The sequence below is a fragment of the Strigops habroptila genome, chromosome 2 (assembly GCF_004027225.2).
Source record: "Strigops habroptila isolate Jane chromosome 2, bStrHab1.2.pri, whole genome shotgun sequence".
In the NCBI taxonomy this organism is placed as follows: Eukaryota; Metazoa; Chordata; class Aves; order Psittaciformes; family Psittacidae; genus Strigops; species Strigops habroptila.
Window position 1 is genome coordinate 12,733,008 of NC_044278.2, and position 10,357 is coordinate 12,743,364.

General features: G+C 39.9%; 1 protein-coding gene across 4 annotated transcripts in view; it reads left to right on the forward strand.

Moving 5' to 3' along the window:
• The window catches only part of EPHB6 (EPH receptor B6), a 73,261-nt gene extending 66,041 nt beyond the window's left edge, over positions 1-7,220 (forward strand). For all 4 annotated transcript variants that reach the window (XM_030471821.1, XM_030471824.1, XM_030471823.1 and 1 more), the window contains one exon: positions 7,012-7,220. In XM_030471821.1, coding sequence (XP_030327681.1) covers positions 7,012-7,159 — 148 coding nt within the window. In that variant the 3' untranslated portion in view covers positions 7,160-7,220. The remainder of the gene's footprint in view (positions 1-7,011) is intronic.
• The last annotated feature ends 3,137 nt before the right edge of the window (positions 7,221-10,357 follow it).

A 10,357-nucleotide genomic window follows, 5' to 3' on the forward strand; every position in this document is an offset into this window, starting at 1 on the left:
ACTATGAGGGTCATGAGACACAGGAACAGAGAAGTTATGGATGCCCCATCTCTGGAATATTTAAGGCCAGCTTGGATGAGGTTTTGAGCAACCTGGTCTAGTGGAAGGTGTCCCTGCCCACAGCAGGAAATAGATGATCTATAACATCCCTTCCAACCCAAACCATTCTATGATTCTATTGTGGATATTCCACAGAATATGGCTGTGGATATTTCATATTGTCCTTTGAACTGGGGCACTGAAAATCACAAGCAATTTTCACAGTGCTAGCTTCTTCAGATAGCAGCCACTTGCTTAGGTACTCAAGATACCCTGTCCCCTATCTTGACTACGTCATGCAGCCTAAATGTCCCCAGAACTGCAAGTAGCCAGCTTTAGAATGCCTGAAAGTTTTGAAGTGTTGTAGGGCTTAAAGTGTGCTGCTTAGGAAGAAGTGCTATTTCTTCCTTTGTAGTGACACTCTATGACTATGAGAAATATTGCATAGGCAGGCACAGGTATGCCTGTAACTGTGGCTCCCTAAATAATGGGCAAGCTATTGCAGTGTCATGCTGAGTTTCAGTGTGGATCATAAAAGCTTATTCAGGAACTCCAAATATGCTTTTAGGGCATACCAAAGCCTACACTACCTTGTTACTTTGACCTGGGAAAGCTAGAGTGAACTCTTGAGTCACTCCATTATGTCTGCAAGGTGGCAGCCTTCTGCAGTCATTCCACATCCTGACTGTAGGCTTAATTACTTCGAACAAGATGGAGAAATGAAGAATCAGATACCTGCAATAGTTCCTGCACATATATAGTATTGTCTCTTTTATCTGTTTTGGTGGTGTCTTGAAGTTTCAAAGGTCATTAAATGCAGCATATGGTGAAGCAGATCATCTAGAGGACATAGAAACAGATCATGTAAAGCACCAGGATACAGAAACAGCTATGTCCATATTTATTCCGCTTCATACTCAACCAGCCCAATAACAGGAGTAAGATCAAGGATCATCTGGGCCTCAGAAAACAAACCAGACTAAATTTACATTGTCAATCGGGAGAAGAGTAACCTATGAACCCCATAGCAAGACTGTCGTTGCCAAAGTTATGCAAACCAAGATGAAATAGAACCTCCCAGCCTTGGTCGTACTTCCCTCTTCCTGTCAAATACAAACGATTGAAATGCCCCAGGCAGACAAACACTAGTAGGAAAAGCAACAGGTTTTTTCAATGACCTCCTATTCACTCCTGCCACTGCACCTATTTAAAGACAAAGACCCAGTGTACTCACTAGATAAACTGGCACAATGACAACAGAGAAAGAATGCAGGCTAAGAGGGCACTTAGGAGGAAAAAAGGACACTGGGACCAGACCATTCTTAGACATTCAGCCAAATGCCTCTGAGATTATGCCGGTCGTGATGTTCCACTGTAACAGCTGCTTTTAACATGTGGACAATTCTAATATCCAGGTGTATTTAGAAAGCATGCAAAACTTTCTCAGTGAAAGGAGTTAGCGATCAAGTAATATACTTCTTTCTTCCTTGTGTTGGTAAGGTCCAAGAGAGAATAGTCATTTTCCCATGAGTCAATCTCAGTGAAGTCATACAAGGTGGAGGTCAAAAGGCCAAAATTCCACTGGTCGTATTTTCTTTTCTGCGTGAGGTGCTGAAACATCTAATCAATGAGATGGGAACAGCTGAAACAATAAAACACTTAAGTCAATCTCCTTTATAGTTTCCCCAGATTTCCCAAGTGCCCTTATCTCCTTCAAGGGGAGAATGGACTTGTCAGTCCCTGGTGTTACCAGATTCTCAAGCTATGTAAGCTGAGTTGGGTCAAAAGCAGGGTTGAAAGACTTCCAAAAAACCCCATGTGTTGCCAGTATTACCAGTTTAACAGAGGTCCTCTTTTCCCTTAGCCAGGACTGACCCAAGTCCTTGCTGTAATGTTAGGTGATGAGTCAGTGACGGTACTGACATCACCTAAGTCACTACTGACCAGAATAGTGCTCTGATACACTGCAGGATAACTTGATGACAATGCAGGAGTTGAGAAGGTCTCTGTATCAGCTCAGGTCCAGTCTTACGACATTTCCCTTGGGCAGCTGCATTTCTGCATCTAAATAGTTCCATACACAGGTAGGGACTCCTTCACTATCAACTCCTTTGGTTCAGGAGGTGATACAGTGACAACAGTTTTAGGTAATCTGAATCCTATTCACATACTCTCTATCACTATCATGTTTCCTTCTATGCCTGCTACCTTGAACCCCTTGCTGTTTGGAATCTGGTCCAGGGCTTCCTGCCCCATGTTATTCCTTTCGTGAGGGAGGATTAGACTGTACATCTGGCAGGCAAAGGTCTGGTTGGGTTGAAGAACCAGAATATGGAGGACAGTGCTACCTGTAAAGGTCTGGCAGAAAATCCTAGAATCATAAACTCAGAATGGTTAGGGTAGGAAAGGACCTTAAGATCATCTAGTTCCAACCCCCTGCCATGGGCAGGGACGCTTTACACTAGACCATGTCACCCAAGGCTCTGTCCAGCCTGATCTTGAACACTGCCAGGGATGGAGCATTCACAACTTCTCTGGGCAACCTGTTCCAGTGCCTCAGCACCCTCACAGTAAAGAACTTCTTCCTTATATCCAACCTAAACTTCCCCTGTTTAAGTTTAAGCCTATTCCCCCTTGTCCTATTGCTACAGTCCCTGACGAAGGGTCCCTCTCCAGCATCCGTTTCTGTGAAACAGTAAGATAAAAAGCCTCATTTCCTTGCTACAACAGATTCTTAGATAGTCCCTACTCAGCTTCAGCAAGAGAAAGCAGTTTGTTAGCTCCCTGCACCCCCTCAGTGCACTACAGACACATCTTCTTTTTATACTGTCCTTTCTATTCTTTTTCCTTACACTACTTACAAGTGTAAGGAAATAAGTTTACACTTATTTCCTTACACTTGTAGATCATGGCATTGATAATAAATACACTGGCCAGATCATTGTCTAACATAAATCAACTAATGTCATTTATTGCACTGTTCAACTTTTTATCAAATAACTGTTCAGCCCAGAAGCACCTTAAGGGAAAAACACAACTTTATAGAGAGAAGAAATACAAGCAAGTTACAGAATTTTGAGAAATGAAAACAGAAGTTAAATACAGAAATGAAAACAGTTCTGGGTTTGCATTCTTTTCCGTCTGTTCTGCAGAGATTTCCTGCTCTTCAGGGGTAACTCAGATTAACAGCACAACGAAAAGATGATTCTACCCTACAGCAAGGCACCATGCTGATCTCACATCTTCTCTATTTTTCCAAATGCTGGCAGCAAAACTGTTGCAACACTTCAGTGAGGCTTTTTTCTGACACACAGATTTCTGTTTGATGTCAAGTGAGAGCTATACTGACTGTTAGCAAACATGCAATTCTTCTTTGCTTTTTCTACTCTAGTTTTAAGTGACCAGAGCTTTGAAATGTCTGCTAATTGCTTAATACTTTGTATCCCAAGTTGCGTACTATCACAGATATTTCCCGATACGCAGCCTACATTTTTGCTTTCAGTCAGTTTCAATCCTTTACTTTTGTTACATTTTCTGACACCTTCTTGAAAAATTGCTCTTCATTGGCTATCTCTGATGAGATGAGTTGAGATGAAATGACAGGACATGACACGTAGCCTATAGGAGGGAACAAGAGAAAGAAATGTATTCACATGAGAAAGAAATAGGGACGACGGATGACTAAACCGCAAGTCTCTGTGCACTCTAAAGCAATGATGTTTAATTTCAAAATGGTAGATAAGAAATTCTGTGAATATTTCATAAATATATATATATACACACACTTTCAGATAGTTACATTTTAAATGAACAATATCACTGACACAAAGCCATCTGTATTTACTTGAAACCATGAAGCCATGGCTGATCTCAAATATTTTCTTACAACATGTGTGCACTGACAGAACAAAAGTTCCATTTTAGAACATTATTCATCAATATGGATACATTTGCACAATCTGCCCTTTTGTTTTTAGATCATTTTTATGACGACTCTGGTTTAGTATTACTTTCCACACACATCAGAATTTCATATTGCATAATTCCATTCATAGTTGAGGTTGCTGAAACTTTTCATAGTCAAATATGGAAGAGCTGATGCTCTTGGGCAGAAGAGAAAACATGGTATAAAGTTTCAGATTAGTTGTATTAGTGCTGTAATTGATGCCAATGAAGTCATTAACAGCTCTTGTCAGTATCATTGTATTACAGAGTTAACACCCAGGATTAAAGTTTGGTGGTTATTTTAACTGTATCAGGCTGCCTGAAGGCTTTGGTACATGGATAAAGACTACTTTCTTTTTTTAATAAAGACCAAACTCCTGGACCAAAGTTATCTTACAAGATTTGTCTTCCTTGGCGGTTTTGAAGTTAGGATTTATGGAAGACACATGGACATGCTAGTGATCAGACAGATTGATGGAGGAAGAAAAGAGGACAGATGTAAAGATACCCAGGTAGCATGTCAGAAATAAAATATCACAGCAGCTCAGCCCACAGGTAAATGCCAGAGTAGATGAGACAGTAACTGAAGTCTAAAAACTTATTCAGTGGCCCAGAGATTCTTGACATCAGATACCTTTTCCATTATTGCCTGCACCAGACTGATGGTTTCTTTCACCACCACAATGTGGAGAGAGGTCTCCCCTGCAACATGCAATTTCCTTGTTATCTATCATGCCACACCAAATGGGTGAAGAACTTCAACAATTAGAAATCCACAGCACAGCCACAGATATTTCATTAGAGAAAAAGCAAGATATGCTTGGGAAAATACAGGATTTTCAAAGATTTGCATGGGAACGAGTAATGAATATCCATGGAACTAGGGAGATTAAATGTACAATTTCTTTAGAGTCTCTTGAGATTCTCAATTCAGACTCATCTCATTTGCATGGTAGGAGCGATTTTGTAAGAAAACATTCTGGATTTTGTCCTTTGAGAAGAACCACAAGATCTGGCCTAGTTTCTCATCCATGCAGTCTTTAATTTGTTTACCCAAAGGCAGATACTACAACTGTGAAATCAATTGCCACTCAACAATATTCACAGTCAGTATTTCTCATTGAAGCGTTTTAGTGCCTTGTTTATTCCACTGACATTCCCATTTATATTTTAACATGTCTGTGTGAGTATCTCAAGCTCTTGGAAATGTTACTGCGCTAAATTTTGCATCAGGATTTGTTTATGGCTCAGAAATAATTCATTATATTTTACAGACTGAGAAACAGGGACATAGAGAAATTAAGAACTTTGTTCAGAGAAAGGTAAATGACCACAGCTAAGTTTCCTGCATAGATCGCTATATTCCCTACTAATTTTTCCAGTCTTTTTCTGAAATAGGGAGATGCAATTCTACACAATGCACAGAATTGCTATGAAATCATTCTGAAAAGGTGACAACCTCCTTGAAATAAACACAGAGTTAAATTCAATGTTCACCCTGAAATTTGGCAAAATAATAGAATAAATACTGCTGCTCCTGAAGGCTACATGAATGTAGCAGAGCATTCTCCTCTCATCAAGGGTGTTTGGTCAGGAATGAGGCTCCTCCCCAAGACTGCTTACATTGCTTCCTCTGTCCTGCCTTTGTGTAGCAACATCTGTGAGAAGGAGCTTCATACAGGAAAAGCATCATCTTTTGAGTCCATACTGCTTCTTGCAGCACCAAAGCATACCCGCAGGGGTTACCATAAAGTGATCATGCTCAATTATCAATCCAGCCAAATCAAATGGGAGTGAGAAATGGAGAAAAGAGTTGAGAACAGGATATATTCCAATGACGAAATGTAGCTTCTGCTTTTTTAGGTCAGCATATATACACAGTTCAAGTACATAGGCTTTTTATATCAGTGTAGGTATACGGTTTACTTCTTGGAGTGAAAGCAGAGTATCCAGATGTGTCAAGCAACTGAATCATGGGACAACAAAATAGAATATCCTTGAGTAGGTCATTTTTACTGGCTGTTTGGGATCTAAGTGAATCTCTAACATGGATCTGGACCATTACTAGACCATTTTGGGTATCCTGACACTGTCCTTTCAGCTCAGAATTTTTACCTGCTTACAGCTCAGATACTATTTCATTGACAAGCTGTGAGGCTGCCTCCATCACAGCCTGAGCAGCATCCACATTGTCATACAAGGCGGTCACATGAAGGGCTGGCTGTTTCCCCCACTGCACCTAGATAGGCAACAGTAAATTAACCATCTCACTGCTGAATCCACACCATTCAGCTGTTTCCACTCCACCCTGGCAAGTTTGTTCTCTGCTACAGCTACAGTCCTGTGCCTGTTTATCCAAACACGCAGACCCGACAGGTTTTCTTTTCAACAGTATTTCAGCCAAGGCTCGCGCAAGAAGGGGCACTACTTCTGTGAGGAGTACCACAGGCTTTACAAAACAAAAATTTCTGAATGGCTTGCACATCATTATTCTTTGAGGCAGAGAGCAATAAAAATTGTCCATTCATAGTCTTAAAATAACTGATGTGGTTATGGGAAACAAGCTTTGTTGCATCATCAAGACAGATTTGGTTAGATCTTTTTGCTATCAGCGTAACAGACATTTTTGAGAACTGTCAAGACACGTCCATGAGTGATTCACCTTCTAAAGATCAGACATTTTGCATAACCAGAAGATTCATCATTCAGCTTTTCATCAGAAACCTGATGAAAATGTCACAAAGGAAATATAATTCTGGCTCAGGTGCTAATGTAGCATTCCAGGGTAATTGCACATTTACTGGGCTTGACTAGACCTCGTACAAGGTGTCAGATTATCTTCAAATCTTACCCTTATGCCAGACCTCAGTATTTTCTAGCAGGACCATCTGAAATCCATGCAGCAACTGCACATATTTCCTGGATTTCAGTTCCCATTTCAAGTTCATCAACCAGTCTCAAATAAGCTGCATAATTGATTTTTGTCATAGTACAAAGTTCAGTAACTGAATCCTTTCTTTCTGACAGATGGAAATACACTGGCAGAACACAAAACTGTCTCTCGACTCCCATCCCTCTACTCCAACAAGGAAACTCAGGTAGAAAAAGAATCTTAATTGAATATGCAAGCCTTTCATCCCAGCATGGGAACACAGCCAGATACAACACAGGATGATCCCTCTGGGAAGCTTGAAAATAAAGACGTTCTTAACAGAAATAAATATTTTTAAAGAAAAATAAAGGTTGGCCTCATGTCCATTGTTATCTCTGGTGGTGAGAGCCACAGGGGCTCTCTCTATGTACTCAGCCAGCTTCATCTGACAAAATGGTACCTTTAGGGGATACCCTAAGAAAATATACTAACAACATGCAGCATCATGCTTTTCATATGGAGAGAATGAAAACCAGTCTGCCTGCTTTTAATGGTGCAGGCTGTGCTTAAAAAAACCCAAAAAGTCAAGCTTGAAGTTACTGACAAATCTACTAACAGGGCACGACTGGGGTAAGAGAGAATCATGCCAACAGGTATTACACCACAGCTACACAAGGTTGAGTAACTAAATTAGGAAAAGGGCTATGTCTCTCTGCTGACCTGCATTTGCAAAATGACTTGCAGAAACTGAAGAGGAAAGAGTGGAAGGGGCACAAATCATGCTGACTGTGTGGTCAACACTTACTCAGTGTTTGCTGGCACTGTATAACACTAGGTAGCACTGTCAGCTACTAGTCTTTACCAGCAATGCAAAACCTGATTTATTAAAAAGATAGATAAAATGGTTGTAATAGTTCCTTAGTTGTTCAGTGGGTAATACAAACATCTGCAGCTACAATCCAGGACTTCTCTTTTCCTGCCTCTCAATGCACAAAGAAACAAAGGTATTTGTATGTGTATTTGGATGCTAGTCTCAATGAAACATTGGAAGAAGACATAGGGCTCATCATTTAACCCAAATCAATTGTGGAACTGCAAAAACTTTACTTGAGAATTTCACAGAAGTACACTTACTTTGCCCAAAAATTTCTTTTTTTTTCTTCCCACTGTCCTGGGAACACATGTGGTTAGATTCAGGCTTGTTGGCCTGAACGGGAAACCTCTTTACCCAAACTTCTACAAATACAAAGACAGGTGCAAAAAAATAAGAGGATTAAAAACTATCCCAATACCTAATGCCTAACAATTATCCTAATAATTATCCTCATAATCCAAATAAATCTACCTAAAATTGCTATCCATCCAGAAAGGAATCCTGCATATCGGTTTCCATGCAACGGCTCAAGATTTAGGTTTTGGGTGATTTATTTTTTGGAAGTAAATGTAATTAATTTGGTCTGATACAAGAACAATAATCTGCTCTATTTTATTTTTTAACACTAAAATCTGCAAAGACTTTGCTGAGCTGAGAACTCTCTAGCGTGATTGAGCACAAAAAGACCTACCTCAGATGACTACTTCAAGTGCTTCTCTAAACTTGAAACTCTATGTACCTTGATTGTTACTCCAAGATCCTAGGCAATTTGGTGGTGAGGGTGCAGTAGCCATTCTACTGCAGTGAAACTAAATGGCCACAAGGCGGCAGCAGAGATCTGAGTAGAAAACAGGAAGGACTTGAGGCAACTGATCTATGCCCGAACTCGAGATGTGAAGACTTGCTCATTATATATTTGTTTATCGAAAAAAAGCATGTGGCAACCTCTGTTAAATACAACCCATTTGAACTAGGTTTTACTTCAGACTTCTACAAACATCACTAACCCCGTTTAGATGGGGTTAGTCTCACTAATAACTAAGACATTGACATCTGGGTGTAAATCAGACTCTAGGCATAAAATGTGCACAGGCATTGTGGGCCCATAATGCATTATTCTCAGGCTTGACTCCACACTGGCTCAGACAATGAGTCTCGCTTATTTCATTTGAAGATGCTACTTTATCAGCTAACAGAACTCTGGAATAGAAAAACAAAGAATGCAGCCTTCTTCCTCTGCCTGATTTTATTACATTTTCCTTACCTGTGCCATACCCACAGTACAAACTCCTTCCCCGAGAATTACAAACATCAGATCCAGGTAGTTACGTATTGTGCCCTCCAGAACCTATGTTTAGTCAAATAAGAGCCAAGTCAATGTGTTACTTCTTGCAGTCCATTCAGGTTTTCATTTTCAGTCTTATTTTATGTTCATAAATAACTTTTCAACAAGAGGCAGCTGCTGATATGTTAGATTCTTTGACAGAACGATGACTGTGTGGCTTGCAAGGACAATCACAAAGACTATGCTGTTGTTCATAGGCTGTTATTTGTGTGTTTTGTTAAGACAAATTTTCTCTGTTCCAGTTTGTGTGGAGGAAGCGCATGCTGCTCAGAGTTAAGCCATTTGCATGAAAAGAGGACTAGTAGCTAAAAAGCAAGTTTTGCCCAAGATGATGTGGAACATAGTGATTCACCTTGGAAGAACAGAATATCTTGCTCTACATAATGATTTACATTGAGGCACTCAAGAACCTTTTAAACAATTTTTCAGTAATGATCCTCCCTCACTGCAAAACTCCTGCCACCTCTGGATAAAACATGTCACAGTCTCAGGTACATAAATGAGCAGATGTTTTGGGCTTCTCCCATCTTCCCAGCAGACTGACTAAACAGTGGGAGCAATCCCCTGGTCTTAAAGGTTCTTCCACAGATACTATCTGCTGCCTTCTTACCTTACCTCCTGCTACAAGCAAGCAGTGGCTTAGAATTTTCTATTTTCCTACATTACCCATTATCACTTCCTATTGTATGAAGCCAGACTAGAAATGGTTCTTTGTCCCTCTGGAATAAAAGAATTTATTCTAAAGAACAGCAGTTAGAGTCTGCTCTCAATTAGAGACTCCGAACTCTCAATTGGGAGTCTGTGTGTATATGTGATCAGTTATTGTATTACTACATAGGATTAATTCCTTTCTCTTTAGGTAGGACACTATATAGACTAAGCTGAATTTTAAGCCTTTTTCTTCTCCATTTATAGAGGTTTTGAAACAGAGTCTGGAAAGGTTTAAGCAAAACCAGTGGCATTGCTTGAGCCTCAATAATTTCAGATATTTAATTACAACCAAGGCAAACAAGGCAACCAATGGAACTGATGTGTCTGAAGTTCTGTTTTTTGATGCCCCTTTGTTTAGATGAGTGAAAAAACAAACTTTCTACCACTGGTATTATTTGCAACAGCAGCTGTTCTCTGGAAAGTGGTCCTGCAAAGTCCATCCAGTTTCTAATCAGGAACAATTTTAACATATATATGCTGACTGCTGATACATCTTATGCAAAATGTCAACACTAACAATCTTTCTAAGTCATTTCAGCATGTCTGTTTCTGATCAAAACATATAATCTCT